An 18,285-nucleotide genomic window follows, 5' to 3' on the forward strand; every position below is an offset into this window, starting at 1 on the left:
GAAATTGGAAGTATTTCTAATATCTGCTTTCTAAACATTTACTTGATTATAAGAAAAACTTAGAGCTAATGGATCCCCTTTTCCTCAAAGAAAAAGTCTTTTTTTTCCATTTAGAGATAAAAATAAATAAACTTTAAAAAAAGGTTTAAGCAAATATTCTTTTAATCATAAAATGTAGTAAGGATCTGTCTTTTTATCTTTTTCCATTTTTCTTCCTTTCTTCCTTTGTTTCCCCCTTTTTGAAACAAGGCCTCACAGTTTATCCCTGGATTGCCTAGATTACATTATCTGTGTCAACCAGACTGGTCTTGAATTTGCCGAAATCTCCTTGCCTGTCTCCTGAGTGCTGGATTTAAAGACATGAACCACCAAACAGGCTCCAAATGTTTTATGTGTGTTCCATTTGTCTCCTTCCTCTCATTATATATTTAGATGAAATGAGAAAGGCTCTTTGAATCTTTATATTGGGAATTATCAGAACCTGGCTTGTGTTTTCATGTATTACAGACACAGCGTGGATAGTATAGCTTTGTTGATATGACTGTTTCTCACAGGGCATGTTCCCTGTGCCAAGAGTCAGTCTGCCTTTCTTTGGAAGTGAGAATTGTTTGATCACACCGGATGGTTAGGCCACAGGAGTGTGTTTCTTCATTGTAACTGGCAGCTGGCACTTCCTCACGTGGCCATCCTTGTCTGTCAACAGGGCCCATTTGGAGGCCAGTGCTGAGAAGTGGAACAGGTTGCTGGCATCTCTCGAGGAACTGATCAAATGGCTCAATATGAAAGATGAAGAGCTGAAGAAACAGATGCCCATTGGAGGGGACGTTCCCGCCTTGCAGCTCCAGTATGACCACTGCAAGGTAAGGGGCCTGACTCTCACAGTCTTCTTTTTTTTTTTTGGTTTTTTTTGGTTTTTTTTCGAGACAGGGTTTCTCTGTGGCTTTGGAGCCTGTCCTGGAACTAGCTCTGTAGACCAGGCTGGTCTCGAACTCACAGAGATCCGCCTGCCTCTGCCTCCCGAGTGCTGGGATTAAAGGCGTGCGCCACCACCGCCCGGCTCACAGTCTTCTTATTTATTCTAAATTCAATCTTGGTAAGCAAATAGAATGAAATCCTAGAGAAAAGGAAAGTATAAACTAATTACCACAACTTTCCAACCCTCTTTGTCTTTTGCTTGTCGATATTTGGGCATTTTATTTAATTATATTCTTTGCTTCCATTTCTTTCATGTTTCATGGTTTGTTCATATTTAACTGAAAATTTTCATAGTGCAGCTATCCAAAACAGAATATTGTTTTTAGTTCATCACGAACTTTATCCATCTAATAAATTTCTTTGGATATCAGTATATTAGAAAAATCTTCAAACTACATATTATCCTTTATTTTTATGTATGTATGCATGCATCCATCCATCCATGCATGCATTTTAAAGACAGGGTCTTGCTTTGTCGCCCAGGCTGGCCTCAGACTCACCAAGTAACCTAAGCTAATCTGGACCCTGTATTGATCCTTCAATTTCAGGCTCCACGTGCTGGAATTGCAGGGAAGTGCTTGATGCTGCACCTGACTGTGACTTCACTATAAGTGCCAGAGTCATGCTGTCAGAAAGAATTCAAAAGTAGAGCGGGGTGGTGGGATGCCTTTGTTTCCAACTCTCAGAAGGCAGAAACCGGTGGGCCTCTGTGAGTCTGAGGCCAGCAAAGGTGACATACTGAGACCGACCCCCCCCCCCCCGTCTCAAGTAAATGATTAAATACATACATGAAATTACAAAGTAGTCCTAAGAATTTAGCTTCATGGTAGAGCGCTCGCCCAGTTTGCCCAGTCTTATTTCCATCTTGTCAATGGAAATAAAAGTAGAGAAAAACCGTAGGGCAGGTTTCAGTCCTGTATCAAATGAAGACCGCAGTGTGAAATAAAGATCATGTTACCTTTTATTTCCCTAAATGTCCATCTCTCTTTAAATTAGATTTTCTTCTGGACAGACATCCGTCTCTATGCACGCTTGTGCTCTTGTTTTGATGAATGTACTATTAATCCTGAAATGTCATCTGGCATTTCCCTCAGCCCTTAGATTTTTAAACATCTTCACCTAGTCCAAGTTCTGTTAATTTATTTATATCCTTTTATATTATTTTCTCATATATGGCATATCATTCAGTTCTGTTGTAGTTCCCCTACTCATATGCAGTATGAATTCCCATTCAAAGTCTGTACATTTTAATACAACATTATGCGTCTGTTCCCATAACAAATGAATACTAATATATGCCTTCCTGGTGCAAGATACCATCTATTTAATAAGATGTTCTAACACATTGATAGGACCTTGAATTTTATTTCATTCTGACCCTTGTGCTAAGTGAATAAAATTACTATTTCAGTGAAGAGAGAACACGATGGGGAGATAACTCTGAAATAGAAAGACAGATGTTGGTCTATTGAGCAACAACAATAGCAGAGTTTAAATTAGTAACTCTATAAAAATCAGAGCTCCCCCCCCCCTTTTAGTTGTTTGCTTGAGATAAAATCTCTCTGAAGTCCTGGAACTCACTCTGTAGACCAGGCCATCCCCAAACTCACAGAGATCCTCCTGCCTCTGCCTCCTGAGTGCTGGGATTAAAGGTGTGCACTACCATGTTTGACTCTCCTTGTTTTGTCCCAGCTTTCTTCTGTGTAATGATGATTCCCTTCTGCGGTTCAGGTGTTGGTAAGGAAATAAAGTAACACCACGGTTTTCTAACAATACTTAGTGCTCTGTGTGTGCAGTAACTCTTGCTTGTGACCGTGTCTCGCTAGTTTTGACTATAACTCAGTTCTTAGATAGGAAGTTATTATCCTCACAGAACCTTGGCCATGGCCCAACAGTGAGCCCTCCCACCCAATCCTGTTCTCTTGCTTGTGACTCTTGGTGGTGTTGCCTAGCTTTAGAGCCCATTGCACTCTGTCTTATAGAACTTCCTGAATTACTCTGCCTCAACTCTTTAGCCCCAGGCATTGACATGATCAAGATAATGCTGACAGTGATGCTGATAACAATGTCAGCTCCATCCCTCTGCAAGTGTTTATGAGTGACAGATACACACTGGGTACTATTCTCGTCACTGATGAGTCAGTGCTGAGTAACAACCAAGTTCTTGTAGCTGGGAGTGTCACTCAGTAGTGGAATGTTTCCATCACGTGCAAGGCTCCTGATTCATCCCCTAGAACCACGAAAACGAATACATGAAGATGCTGGAAAGATTGCCCAGTGGTTAGGAGCACTTGCTTACTCAGGCTTGGTTATTATCACACACATGGATGCTCACTACCATCCATAACTTAGCTCCAGTTTCAGGGAATCCAATTCCGTCTGTCCTCCACAGACACCAGGTGTGCATGTGGTTTATATGCACATATGCACATACACATATAAAATAAAAATTAATAAATCAGAAAAAAAATGAACAAATAACTGAAAACCCAGTTCTTGACTGAGATGTCATAAGAGTAAAAGGAATGAAGAGTAGTTGGTTTTCTAAATACATTTAGAAAGAGAAAAAACAGGATAGGTGGCTGCCTGGAATATAGGAATTGAAAGGAAAAGACTCAGGCATGTCCTGGGGCCAACGTGTTTGGACAAAGGAGAAGGAAAGCAGAAGTATCATTTAGACAATGGGAAAAATGGTTGAAGGAGCAGCCAGGGCAGGAACATCAAGACCTTAGCTGTTATCCATGCTCAGTAGGACGTTGGGTATGCAAACTTGAAGTTAGGGGACAGATCAGAGCTAGAGAAAAAAAAATTGTAATGCAAAGATCAGGCCAGGGTTGGATGAAGCCTCCTAGGAAGTGATCACAGAGAGAAAACTGGAGTGTAAAAAGTGAGCAGCGAGGAACCCAAATTTTACAGGTCAAGGAGTTGAGATTAAGATGGAGCACAGAAGAACCCAGGGAAAGCAGAATCTAGAACACCAAGCAAAGTACTGTACTGAGGGCATTGTGGACATAATACTGCTGAGAGATTAGGAAGAGGACGCGTCAGACACCCTGAAGGCTCTCCTGTTGCCTCGAACAGGAGGGAGTTTAGGGACGTGATGGAATCTGAAGCATGATTAGAGGAGAATCTAGAGAGAATATAAGCAGAAGTAGAGAAATTTATTTGAGAAGATTGTACAAGGAAGGACAGAGTCTGAAGGAGGGAGTGCTGGGGACTGCAATCCTATAATAGTTTTATAAACACGGAGACTACTTCTCTGCACTGATGGAAATGACTCTGGAGAGCAGAGAAAAACCAAGGATGCTGTGGAGAATGGCTGTGGGAAAAATGACCAGATTAGACCCATTGAACTACCAGGGAGTTGGTCTTAGGTGGGAAGGCAGGGAGTTGAACCACCATAATAGCAAAATACATTAACTATGTAGGCATGGATAGGAGTCGTTTGCTGGACTTGGAAACGTGAAGGGGTTGCTAATGAAATGAAAATCAAGATCATGGACTGAGTAGAAGAAAGAGGGCTGGAGATGTTGCTCAGTGGTAGAGTTCTCACCTAGTATTCATGAGGCTCCTGGTTCAATCCCCCAGCACCAAGCTGGGGAGTGGGCAGGGGTAGAAGGGAAAGGATGTGTAGATTTGAAGAGAGCAGGGGTAGAAAGTGTGGTCTATCAACTGATATCGCGTCAAGCTTTGCCCCATGTGAATTATACACAAAGGAAAAACTTAAGAGAGGAAATTAAGGCTAAAAGTTTGATTCTTCCATGTTTTCTTTAGGTTGCGCCATTTGCTATGCATTGTAAATGGGGGTGAAAATTAGAGGTGCGTTGATTCCTCCTTGATGTGAGGATAGCAGTGGCCTGGGTAGACAGCCTCCTGGGCCTCTGTGTTGACATGGGGTTTAGGGTGCACTGGGGTGGGTTAAGGGGTAGCAGCTGGCTGTTTATATGTGTGGTAGTGTGAGTGAGAGCTGTGAGCAGACATTGTTTCTGGGGTGATGGTAGAGAAAGCGCCTTGAGGTGAAAGGCGAATATGTTCCCTTCAGAACTGGCTTTGGCACTGCCATCCTGGGCGACTCTGAAAACGTTAGCTGACTTTACTCAGTCTGCACTCTCCACACCGATGGGATGGGCATAGGGGATTTGAGGACCGGTGGGGACCAACGTCTGGTTCAGAGAGTATCTATCTCCATCCTTACATGGTGGAAAGAGCTCCTTCATAAAAGGCTGACTTCCATGCTTGAAGCTTCCTCCCTCATGATCTACTCACCTCTCAAAGACTATATCTCCTGCTACTATAGGTTTGAATTAGGACCTCGACACGCTGGTTTAGAGGAACACAAACACTCAAACCATGTGAGTACTCCTACCTCCTCTGCAGAATGATTCCGTATGGAATAACATGAATGACAAGAGTTTTTAAAAACGCGACGTGCATCGGGCGGTATATCATTTTACTCAATTACATGTGTTCTGTCAAAAGCTGCTTTCTTTCCCAACAACCAAGAGTAATTATTAAAATGATGTAATTATACATATGGCGCAGAGGGGGTATGATTAATATTAATTTACATTAATATGAGTGCACGCAATTAGAATTCGAGCATAATCATTACGCATTAGTACAATTACGGCATAATTTAAAGGAATATGTTACTTGTTGTCTAATCATTTTCTTGACTGTGACTCATCAGGGGAAGGATTTGTTTCGCTTCTCAGTTTCACGGCAGGGAAGGTTTGGCAATATTCATAATGGAAAGTAGCGGTTCCTGCCCATGGCAGTGGTAGCTTAAGCAGCTTGCTTCTATCTCAGCAGATGAATAAACAGGTTGTCCTAGATCCCTTCTCAGTTGCCATGATAAGACATGGACCCAAAGCAACTTGGGTACGAAAAGGCTTACAGATTACAGTCTACCATCCATCATGGCAAGCCAGAGCAAGAACTCAAGGCAGGACCCTGGAGGCAGGCACTGAAGCAGAGACCAAGGAAGCGTGCTACTTACTGGCTGGCTTCCTCTGGCTTGCTCAGCTACCTTCATTGTACAACCCGGACCTACCTGCCAAGGATAGGCAGCAGATGGAGTCCTCTTACATCAGGTAGCAATTAATAAAATCCCCCACAGGTATGACCACATAACAGTCTGACGGAGGCCGTTCCTCCATTTAAGTTTCCAAGTGCGTTAACAGGAGCTTGGATCTGAAGTAGAACTGTCCTAGAATGCTCCAATTTCTGCCTCTGGATTGCATGTCCCAAAGCTTCTAGACATTCTCCTAAAGGGCGCCATCAGCTGATGACCCAGTATCCAAGCACATGATTCTATGGAGGACGATGCACATTCTATTCGAGCCTTAATACCTCTCTGTACATCTTACGGAACACAACTGTCTGTAATCATTTGAAAAATCTCCGTACAGCTGAGCTACAGCAGAGTCAAGGGATTTCCTAAAGTGAGTCCCTTCCAGGTTTTTTGCCAAGCAGCCTTCTCTCTTCTCTCTCTCTCTGCCTCTCTCTTTCTCTCTGTGTCCCTTTTCTCTGTGTTCTCATTTTTCCTATCAAAGGAAATCTTTACTTACTGTGTGTGTACATATAGCTTCGACTTGTCAGCTGTTAGAACCTCAAGGGCCCTAGGACATGCTCACTGCTAGAGGGAAATGGAAACATGGCATGGCTCAATGAAATCTGAATGGCCGCTTCTGCTTTTCCCTTTCCCTTCCAACCGATGCTCATCGTATTCCTTCTGCATGCTTGTACCTAAGACACCAGCACAGAGACCGGTCGCAGCCTCTGTCCACATGGAAGTGTTGTGGAAGGGACAGCCTGGGTGTTCCCATGTTCTGTATAATGAGTGTTCAGAGAAGGATTATGGCAGAACTAGGAAACACACATTCACGTCGGTCACTGCTGTCTGCCCATCACCCTTTGTTTCCCGCACCTTCCATCTTTGCGCTTTGTTACATCACACACAGACTGGGTTCATGGGTCCAGGTTCCTCTGAAGGATCTAGAACCATCTTTGTTATTTTAGCCATGCAATGCGACTTCATGCAGAACATGGAATGGTTAAACAATTTTTCACAGATATGTTTTTTAACATAGTGAAATAATGTTATTTTAAATCTTTTAGATTTTTCTAATATAAAATTCAAGCCCAATAGTGCTATTGTTAATAAAACATCTTCAAGAAAGCTACAGGCATCTAATTAAGGCTACAAAAGGTTGAGGTTCCATGATCTAGCATCTTAAAGTACGTGAAAGCTGGTGCTTTCTCTTGTGATTGCTCTCGGTCTGTGTATGGCTTCTCTTTCTGTTGCTGTGATACGACCCCTGATAAAAAGGAACTTGGAGGAAGAAAGGGTTTAATTTAGATCACAGTTCCAGGTTCCAGGCCATCATTTCAGGGATGGGATGTCAAAGAACTTGAAACAGTGCATCAGAGAGAGATGCGTTAATGCAAGCATGCTTACTCCTCGTCTCTCTCTCTTTACTGTTAAGTGGTTCGAAACCCAAGCCAAGGGAATGATGCTACCCACTTTAGGCTGGTCTTCCCACATCTTAATGTAATCAAGACAGTGTTGTAGAGACACTCCCACAAGTTGACCTCATTGAAATGCTTTCCACACAGATTTTTTTACTGTGTCAAATTGATACTTAAAACTAACCAGCACAGTCTGTATTGATGGTTTAGCTCACTCCTGTCTAATTCTGTGTAGGGTAAATGAACTGTTTCAGGGAAATAAATCTCCATTAATACCTGTTATTTACTATCTCACACAGCCCAACAGTTTTGAAAACACACACATATACCCCAGCCACTTCCTATGTAGTATCAATTTGTTGAATTATTTAAGAGTCACCGTCCAATCTTTACAGATTGGGTAGACAACAAAATAATGTTTTTTCACATGTAACTATATATTTAATTCCTTTAAATATTTAAATAATTACTATACAACTGTTTTAGTGCCTTGAAAAATGAATGAAGATGGCTGAACATCCCCATCAATGATGTCCATTATTCATTTTTTTGAGTTTGCAGAAAAGCAGATGTTTTATATGCAACCTCACTATCACGAACATGCCATCCAGTCAGCAATTTCTTGTAAAGCACCTACAGTGTATATGGCATTAATATGCAATGCCATGAACTTCAGTCAGATGCCCTAAATATGCCTACTGTTGCAGATGCAGTTTTTAATATCCAATTTGCGCTTTATTTTCACAGCAATGTAAATATTGAGTTATGCAAAGGCAATTATCAGGGTTCCAACTCGCTTTTCCCAATAAAATTCCTGTTGGTTTTATAAGAGCAAATCACCAAGAATGATTAAATTGCATGATTCAGGTATAATTTCTTGATGTGTATCCTTTCCCTCAGGGTAACTTCGCCCTTTGCCTAACTCAATTTAATTTCTTATATCCAGACCTCATTATGTAAGAATCAGAACTTTTTGGTCTTAAACCAAATTGCCAAGATACATAAGAAAATTTACTCATTAAAGTAATAAATTCTAATATGGTCTTTAAGCCTCTACCAGGTGTGGTGGCACATGCTTAATCCCAGCACTCAGGAGCCAGAGGCAGGTGGATCTCTGTGAATTTGAGGTCAGCCTGGTTTATATTGTGACTTTCAGCCTGGCCAAGGTTACATAGTGAGACCCTTTCTCAAAAGCCAACAAACTAAAAGTATGTCAGTACTTCATTGTTATTTTTAAGCTCGGTATATTTGCATGTGTTTGGGGTGTATTTTCCAATTTATCTGAGATTGCCTATAAACATGTAATGTTGAGATCTTGCTCTGTGTTATGAGGTTTTTCTATGGTAGCAAACTGGTCCTTTGTGGAATGAGTTGAGTTGAGGATTTCCCAAGCATATATATGCACAACTGTGTTTACATCCAAGTGATGGCCAGACAACCTTGTATGTCTGTTGTGGGAGCTGCGGGTTGTATTCCGCCACCCAGCTCCTGCCACCGGCTAGCTTTACCCAAAATAACATCACACAAACTGTATTCTTTTAAACACTGCTTGGCCCATTATATCTAGCCTCTTCTTGGCTAACTCTCGCACCTGGACTAGCCCATTTCTAATAATGTGTGTAGCACCCCAAGGTGCGCTTACCTGGAAGATTCTAGCCTATGTCCATCCTGGGTCGGAGTTTCATCGCATCTGGCCGGGAGAGGGGAGCATGGCCTCTGAGCTCACTTCCTCTTCCTTTATTTTGGGTAAAGCTAGCCGTGGCAGGAGCTGGGTGGCAGAATACAACCCGCAGCTCCCACGACATATGTCAGTCCTTCGAAATGTCTGTCTTTCTTTCCTTCTTTCCTTCCTTCCTGACTCTCTCCTTCCCTCCTTTTCTCCCCTTTTTATAGGGGGGCCACTGGCTAGTGATCGTGGAAGCCCACATAGCTCCCCCTCCCTCCTATGTGCTGAGACTACAAGCATATGTCCTGCTGTGTCTAGCTTTTAAAAAAGCAGATTCTGGAGTTCAAACTCAGGTCTTCTTCTGTGCAAGGCCATTGCCAGCACTTTCCAAACTGAGCTAACTCTTCAGCTCCAAGTTCTAAAATTAAAAGGAAAAATTCTAAATGCCCCCTCTGACCATTGCAACTGTGTGGCTTTCCTTTTCAGAAACACAGCACACAGCCCTTGTCTGTTAGAGCAGTCACCAGTGAGCAGCCTGAATCTGCAGTTTTCTAAGGGAGCCTTCCTTCCCTGTTAGCTGTTAACCATTCAATTGGCTATTTGTGGGCCTGCCTTCTATGTTTGGGAGCATAGATGAAGCCTCTTTCCCAAGAGCTTGAGCTCACAGAATCTATGTTTAGGGAGACATGAGGAAGTTTATTAGTTACCAGTGTGGTGATGAAATAAAGCAGTTCTCAGGGGCCGCATGTCAGATATCCTGCATTTCAGATATTTACATTGCAAATTCATAACAGCAGCAAAATTAGAGTTATGAAGTAGCAACGAAAATAATTTTATGGTTCTGGATCACCACAACATGAGGAAATGTATTAAAGCGTTGCAGCTTTAGGAAGGTTGAGAACCACGGAACTAAAGAGTACAATCATACTTGGGCAAGAATTGGCCCTGGATGAAACCAACCAGTCCCTTCCTGGTGAACCTCTTCTTAGATCTAGGTTGTTGGGTGATGGTTTACTTTATCTAGCACTTCACTTCTTTCTGCTTCATGTTGCTCCTGATGGTTTAGGTACTAAGCGTGCATCAGCCACTAGAGTGTCCTTATTTCCCCAGGACTCATTGCCTGATAGCAGGAGTGCTATCTGAAGTCACGATTGCCACTGTCAAAAGCCCCGCAGTAGGGACATGGACACACAGTCAGCAAGCATAGATGCATGGAGACTTTGTGCTCTAGCTGATAAGAAAAGGCTTTGTGAGAGTTCAGGAAATGAGTTCCTAAAGGGGGTTATTCAAATTATCCAGCGAAAACCCTGCAAGTTAGTGGTTGTGTTTCTCCAAGAGTATGCCTCCAAAGGGCTGTGCTGCATTCCTCCCTTTAGTCAGCTACTGAGAGCAAAGCTCAAAGAGAAGGAACTTGAATGTTAGCACCTATTGTGTTGTCTGATAGAGACAGTGCTAATGGATTCGCTGAATTAGAGGGATGCAGGTGTGCACGTGTGTGTGCGTGCGTGCACACGCGTGTGCAGGTATGCACACATGCCTGCATGCCTGTCTGTCTGTCTGTGTTCAACTGTGTACCAAAAAGACTAGTTTATTACTGTGCGAAGTTGGAGAGTCTTGTCTTGCTTTTAGCATTCATACTTAGTATTCCGATTTAGCCTTTATTTTTGATGTCAGTGGGGTGGAACCAAAATGAATTTATACATTTAACTGATCATTTAGGAACATTAGCCAAAACTTTTACGGCACTGTGCACTATGAAGGAGAATTAAAAGAATTTTTTTGTCTGCATACCAATGGAACATAAGCCCGTTTTTCTGAGATTTTTTTTATTGTTGTTTTATTAGTGCTATCAAATTTAACGACTTTCTGCCCTTCTTTGCTATCATACAAAGTGGCTTAGATCCAGACATGCTGATTTAGCTTTGAAAGCAAGTTGGGAGGGGAAAGGGAATAAATTATGTTCTAGCAGATTCTCTTTATGTTTGTACCATTTTTTTTCGTGTTTCTATACTTCAGTAAGCAGTGAGTTCTTTTGGGAAGCAAAGGTTAAAGAAGCCTGCTGTGCCAACACTGCCTCTACCCTGCTCCAGTTCAGATGCCCTGTGTCCAAGTCAGCTACTCAAGTACCCCATATGCCTCCACCAGGGCCAGCTCTTTAGAAGGGTCCCCATGCTTCATTAAAGCCTTGTCGTTATCTTGAAATTCCTAATATTTAGATAAGGGGCCCTGCAGTTTCATTACACCCTGCAGTTGGCTCTTTATAGTTAGAGCTGTTTGCATCAAGGAAATTTATGTATATGCTTCAACAGATATAAGCCATAATATTAAAAGAATAATAAAAGATTCTCAAAAACTTGCTTTAGGAATCTTCTATCTCCTCTACTCATGCGTGGTGGTCCTCACATTGTGTTATGTGTATCTTGTGACTCTGAGTCATGTGCCACACACTGAATCATGTGCTCCTCGGTGTAACTTGTCGTGGATGTTAGTGTTGGCTGAGTCTTTTTCTGTGACCCACATTTGGTTCGTGCCTTTCCTGGTGACTCACTAACGGTCCCCTGCACCCCCTTTGTACTTGACCTCTGTCTGGAGGGCCACACCTGATTTCCCCACCCTCTCACGGCGGCTCCTTCTCTTTCCCTTTCTGTTCCATCTTCAAACCTCTTGCAAAACTACACGAGGAGCTATGTCGTGCCATTGTCTCTGTACTCAGTCTCTGCGGAGCTTAGACTCCATCTGTGTGCCAGCCACTCCCAAATTTATGAATGTGTTCATGGGTCACGTCTACAAAAACCTTTGCATATTATATGGCCAGGATGCGAGCATTGTGGAGCTGGTCTCTAAAAAATTCTACCCAGACTCCTTCATCTCACTTGGTAGAAATGTGATTTTAGTTGCTTAGGTTAAAAAAAAAATCATAACCACCTTGAATCCCATCTTTTTTTTATTTAATGTGTTTGGGTTGTCATCAAAATACAGAATCTGAATTGGTCACTTGTTACCATTCATCTGTCTCTGGGGTTTCCAGCTCAGCAGTCACTGCGCTCCTGTTAAAATAAATCAAACTCTGCAGTGAAGGACATAATCTCAGGAAGGCACGCAAGACCCTGTTTGAGTCCCTGAGCCTCCCTGGCACATCGTGCTCATTGCGTTTCTCGCTGTGTTTTCTTGCATCCTGGTCTCAGCCATGCTGGTCGCTTGCTGTGATTTCAATCACAGAGCCATGCTGTGTCCTAGAATGCTCTTTCCTGAGGTCTACAAACGTTACTTGCTTGTCAAGGTGCTGAACGGCACCTTCCAGGGTAACAGCCAGCCTGGCAGCCTTTCTTATGTTCCTTCTTTGTTCTAGCATTTTCAGCCTCCAACTGGATTATTTTCTATTCTGTTTGTGCCCACATTTACATATAGCCAATAAAAATTTGTGGAATGCAAACTGAGTGAAATACGTCTAAGGGAACATATCTTTGAATCAGGTGTTCTTTTTAATCTCTCTATGTCTATGCAATGCAATACTTTTTATTTATTCATTTGTACCTTTTAAAAGCACTTTTGCATGTATATACTGTTTCTTCTGTAAAGACAATGTCTCATTTATGTATACCAGGCTAGGATGAAACTTGCACTGAGGTTGAACATGGCCGCGAACTTCTGATCCTCTTGTCTCTACCTCCCAAGGACTTTTACATCTATGTTATGCTGAACTGGGGATTGAACCCAGGACCTTGCCCATGCTAGGCAAGTCCTCCAGAACTCAGCTATAGCCTCAGCCCTGAATCTTTAACAACGAATAATACTTTCCCTAAAAATATTAGCAAGTGTCTTCCATCAACAGCTAGAGAAAATTTTGCGGTAATTCTATGGAATATTGGAGTATAGGAAAGCCCATCAGCACACTCATGCTTTAACATGGATTAGTTAAGAGGACTCTTGTGTTTCAGGGTCAGTCTCTTGCCATGCAGGCCACGTTGGCACTGACCGTGTGGCTCCTGGGAGTATAAGCGTGTGACTCCATTCCCTCTCTAGAAGTCTTAATATCCTCTCTCTTCCCTGATTAATATTGCCCAAATAGTTCACCTCAGGGGTGGGAAAGTTCATGAGGTGAGAGGGAGTGGCCTGGTGAATCTTGGAGACTGAGGCACCTTCTGGAATATGGTTTGTTATTTTACCTTCTTTGCTGAATGCTGTCAGATTGCCTAAGTGTGTGTTTCCTTTTTCCCTTGAGTACATACTCTAAACATCAGATATGCTTTAAATTAGCTAAATATGTTAAGCTCTCCAATGCCCAGGGACTCTCTGATTCAGTAATTTTTGTATTTCTCATTTTATAAATAAACCTAACCTGGGAGGAATCACTGAAGGAAAACAGTAGAAAGGTTGTCTGTAGTTCCGTAGAAATGAAGCACTGGTTTTTAATACACATATCCTCCCTTTTCATTTTAAAGGTTTATTTTTAATTATATGTTTGTGTGTGTGTGTGTGTGTGTGTGTGTGTGTGTGTGTGTGTGTGTGTGTGTGCCTGTCTGTGGGTATGTGCACATGAGCAGAGGTAGCCGTGGAGACTGGCAGGTATCCGTGGAGATTGGCTCATCCGGATACAGGTAGCTCCGGGCTACCCTGTGCTAGAGCTTCGATGCCAATTGGGTCCTCTGGAAGAGCAGCAAGCACTCTTGGCCACCGAGCCATCTCTCCAGCTCCTACATATGAAATTGTTAATAGTATGGTATTTAACAGTAGTAATTTGCTTCTGTTGTGCAGCCTGGAGACTATAATTAATAACAATGTTGACTATAGTTAGTAATGTTCTTGAAAGTTGTTGAAAGACTACATTATAAATGTTATGAGTTGTAAATAGATGTGCCATTCATCAGTGTATTAATTATTTCAAAATAGAGCATTATGTAAGATAGATGTATACATTTTTATTTCTCAATGAAAATAGAAAATAGTCTAAAAGTTTACATTAAAATACTAATCTTTTCAATGATTAATGAACTCTATTAGATTTTCCTTTAGTTGTAAATTTCAATCACAAAGATAGTACATTATAGATGTTGTGAAATAGTTAACAACTGGGCCTCGGTTGTTCAAGCCTGTAACCTCAGCTTCTCAGGAGCGGAGGCAGGGGGATCACAAATTTAAGTCCTGCCAGGGAGGTTAAGGATATCCTGGACCATGGAGTGAGATGTTGCCTCTAAATAAAAGTGAAAGCTGACTGGGTTTGTGCTAAGTAGTAGAACTTTTTTTTTTTACCAGTCCCTCACATGGCAAGGAGTGGATAAATATGAGCAAAACAAACTCCTGGCCCTTATCTTCCCCTACAGCAGTGATTTCCCACCTTTCTGATGCTGTGACCCTAAAATACAGTTTCTCATGCTGTAGTGACCCCCACCATAAAATTATTTTCATTCCTACTTTATAACTGTAATTTTGCTGCTGTTATGAATTGTAATGTAAATATCTGTGTTTTCCAGTGGTCTTGGTGACCCTTGGGAAAAAGTCATTCAACCCCCAACATGTCATGACTCCTGCTCTATAGCTGCCTTGCTCATGTGGTATTATCGCCTTTTTTCTATGCACGTCCCTCAGTTTTAGTGGAATGCGTCCTTTTTATTTTGTCTTTTACGTTTTGATTTCTGTCATGCTCATTTTCCCACAATGCTCTGGTGGTCATCATCATAGTAATTTTTCAGTGTTATATAATGGCTCCTAATGTGGCCCTGCCATCGTGGATCTAAATAATTTACAGATATTGGATAGTTGTTTTCAAGATTTTAAAGGCATAAATAATGTTGGAATGGACACCTTTTTATGTGTCGCTTTTTTTCTGGTTCATTTTCTTACACTCCGTTCACAAGGGTGAAGTTCTTGTTTCATACTATGTGACCACAGTCCTGGCTTTATAGATTGCCAATTTGGGTTTCCTAAATGATCAAACGAATTCCTTCCCTCTAGGAAGTATGGGTGCTAAAATGTTTTCTTGCTGTGCTCTCTCCCTTCTTGGGAGGTGGTCTTGCATAGCTCGCACCCAAACTTTGATACTTCTTGGTGGGCACGGGTATTTTTGGAGCAGTTTTCAGATGCTGCAGGTCTTATCCAAGCTCCTTTCCTGTGAAAAATAATGAAGAGGAGAATTTGGGGGTTGTGTTTGATTTAGCCGTGTCTAAAACGGCAGGGAGAAAATTGCCCATAGTCTGTTGAACTTGCTGGAAGAGAAAGTTTCTATTTATAGCGCGTGTGATGTGATCTAGTCAGCCCACGGCCTTCATAGCTTTTCTTTGCTGTTAGATTTAGACTTTTTTTTTTTAAAAAAGGACTAAGTTTATTTCTCTTCTTTCTAAGAATCTAAATGTCTTACGACATAGTTTTATATGTACTCAATATTTCAGCTTAGTCTTGGAGAACCACAAAGTCTCACAGTCTTCCTAACTAGATGACTTGAAGGTTAGAATAAACATTTAACTTCAGTTTTTCCTGCCCGGGAGAACTGGGGTGCTAGCGAGTTTTCCCTGCTGTAACAAAATACTTGTGGTAGGGGCTGGAGAGATGGCTCAGAGGTTAAGAGCATTGCCTGCTCTTCCAAAGGTCCTGAGTTCAATTCCCAGCAACCACATGGTGGCTCACAACCATCTGTAATGGGGTCTGGTGCCCTCTTCTGGCCTGCAGGCAGACACACAGACAGAATATTGTATACATAATAAATAAATAAATAAATAAATAAATACTTTAAAAAAAAAACAAAATACTTGAGGTAAACAACTTAGAAAGTACTAAGGTCCACTTTAGTTCCTGCTGTGAGAGGTTCCAGTCCGTGGCTCTAATCTCAGGCATGGGGTGAGGGGTCAGTATCACAGAGGGAGGTGCATGATGGATGGAAGCTGCTTGCTTGCCCCTGTCTCAGCTCAGTCTGATGGGTGCCAAGTTCAGGACAGAAGGGCCCAGCAGAGGTTCCTCGCTGCTCTCCAGCTCATCTCGAGCCTGCTTTCTTAGCGAGAGATTTGCAGCCTCCATATGTCCTTGCTGCCGAGCATAACAAAAATGCACCGTTTGCTTGGCAGCAACTTGCCCATTACACCACACCGAGTTGTGCTCTGGAGGAAAACGAGGAACTATGATTGGCACGCGGTGGTTGCTGACCTCCGCTAAGCCTGTCACTTCTTATACCACCTCACCTTCTAATCCCTGGCCTTTCCACTAAGTTCCTGAATGTGGCAAGAGATGATCCCCGATCAATAAACCACAATGAGGATTCTCTGCAGGTGTTTAGAGTTGGATAAGCAGCACTCCATCCTGCTGCCTAGCACTCCGGGACAGAGCAGCGGCTACCAGAGCCTTCCCTGCTGTTCCCTTGCTCAGGAAGATCAGCTCCTGTTTGTGTTTCTCAAAGCTTGGTGGCCATCATTACATTCTGCCGTTCTTCCCCCCCGCCTCTTTTTAGATTATAAATGTCACATGATCTGTAACTATGTCTAACCAATTCTTTATATTCAGTATGGGATAAATATGTGTCTTAACTTTTTTATTTGAATGGAAAACTCTATTGCTCTTTGCTAGCCCCATAGCCTGGGACACAGTAGAACTCCCCTCCTCAAGGCAGGTTTTCACTGTAGCCCAGGCTGGCCTGGAGCTTTCAGTGTTCCTGCCCCAGTCTCTTGAGAGCTGAGGCTATTATACCCAGCAAGTGGACTTTAATGTTTTATGGACAGAAAATAATGTTTGTGTTTGGCCTTCACTGCTCTTGACTCTTGACAGAATGGGCTCTAGTAAACATTTTAGATCGTGCAGGTTTTAAAATCTGGTGTCTGCCTTTCCTTGCGAAGCTATCGTGAGTTCCCTCAGAGTCGTCTTCTTTCTTGCACCAGTTGAGTGTTGTCTACCACGTGTAAGCTGAACATTCCCTGTATAGTTGAGTGTTGTCTACCACGTGTAAGCTGAACATTCCCTGTATAGTTGAGTGTTGTCTACCACGTGTAAGCTGAACATTCCTTGTATAGTTGAGTGTTGTCTACCACGTGTACGCTGAACATTCCCTGTATAGTGGTTTTCCCTGAAGCGCATTAAGGGGTTTCCCCCATATTTAATGGAACGGTGTATTAGTTCATTTACTTTCGCTATGACCGAGGACCAGAGACTGGACAATCTAGAAGGAGAAGTAGTTTGTTCATCTCATAGTTCTAGAGGCAGAGCCATCTCCAGTGAGGTCCTCATACTCCATGCATGCCAATGATGGAAGGCAGTAGATGCCTGTGACATCAGGGGACAGGACAGAGGAACATAGCCTGCTGGGAAGTAATTGGACTTATGAGGATTTATCAATTTCTGGGAGAACAAGTCCAGTCTTGCAAGAGACATATTATTCCCTCTTATATCCTTATATTCCGACCCCACTTCACTACCAATCAACTTCAGCGTGAAGTGGTGATTGTGCCAATGGAACATGTCATAGGCAGTGTGACAAGTTGCCGCCTGAGTGTGGCCAAACTTTGGTTGGCAAAACCACCAGGTGTGTACAACACAAAGAAGGTTAGGTTTGCCAGGCATCAGTCCCGGCAAACACGGTGATTCAGGGTCTAAATCACTGTCACAAAAGCAACATTGACTTGGTGTAACCTTACCAGTCTCTAAGCAGCACCCACTTGGACACGCCTCAAGGCCTGTGAAATGCCCTTTGAGTAGCTGTGGTCAAAATTACCACTCCCAATCCACTGGTTTCCTTCCTGCTTGTCCTATGTATGAGCTTGCTGGAATAATGGATTATGTCTTCCTCCAAAGCTGACACGATTGCTTCTGTCATCAAGTGATGGAATATAGTTCTGCATTGTCCTTTGTAGGTTAAGGCAGGGAACAAGAGCATACCTACCCAGGTTGTCCGATAGCAAGGGAAGAAGAGTCCAGAGATAGTGGGAGGATCTGTGGTGTTACTGAATATGCTTAACACTGGAGATAAACTGTTACACACGCACGTACACATAGACACACATATTAACATATATATGATAGATACCATATGATATATATGTATATATACATATTAGAGAGACTAGAAAAATATATGATATGCATATATATTCTCATATATACACACATATATAATAACACACACACATATATATGAGAGAGAGACTAGAAAAGAAACATTACCTGTAGGATTTTTCTACTTTCAGAACAAGGTATTT

The 18,285-nt window shown here is 42.2% G+C and overlaps 1 protein-coding gene across 8 annotated transcripts in view; it reads left to right on the top strand.

The window, feature by feature from the left end:
* Utrn (utrophin) overlaps window positions 1-18,285 on the top strand; it is a 506,130-nt gene that overhangs the window by 360,795 nt on the left and 127,050 nt on the right. For all 8 annotated transcript variants that reach the window (XM_075948903.1, XM_075948906.1, XM_075948904.1 and 5 more), the window contains one exon: window positions 704-860. In XM_075948903.1, coding sequence (XP_075805018.1) covers window positions 704-860 — 157 coding nt within the window. The remainder of the gene's footprint in view (window positions 1-703; window positions 861-18,285) is intronic.

This window comes from Microtus pennsylvanicus, chromosome 1, assembly GCF_037038515.1.
Source record: "Microtus pennsylvanicus isolate mMicPen1 chromosome 1, mMicPen1.hap1, whole genome shotgun sequence".
NCBI lineage: Eukaryota > Metazoa > Chordata > Mammalia > Rodentia > Cricetidae > Microtus > Microtus pennsylvanicus.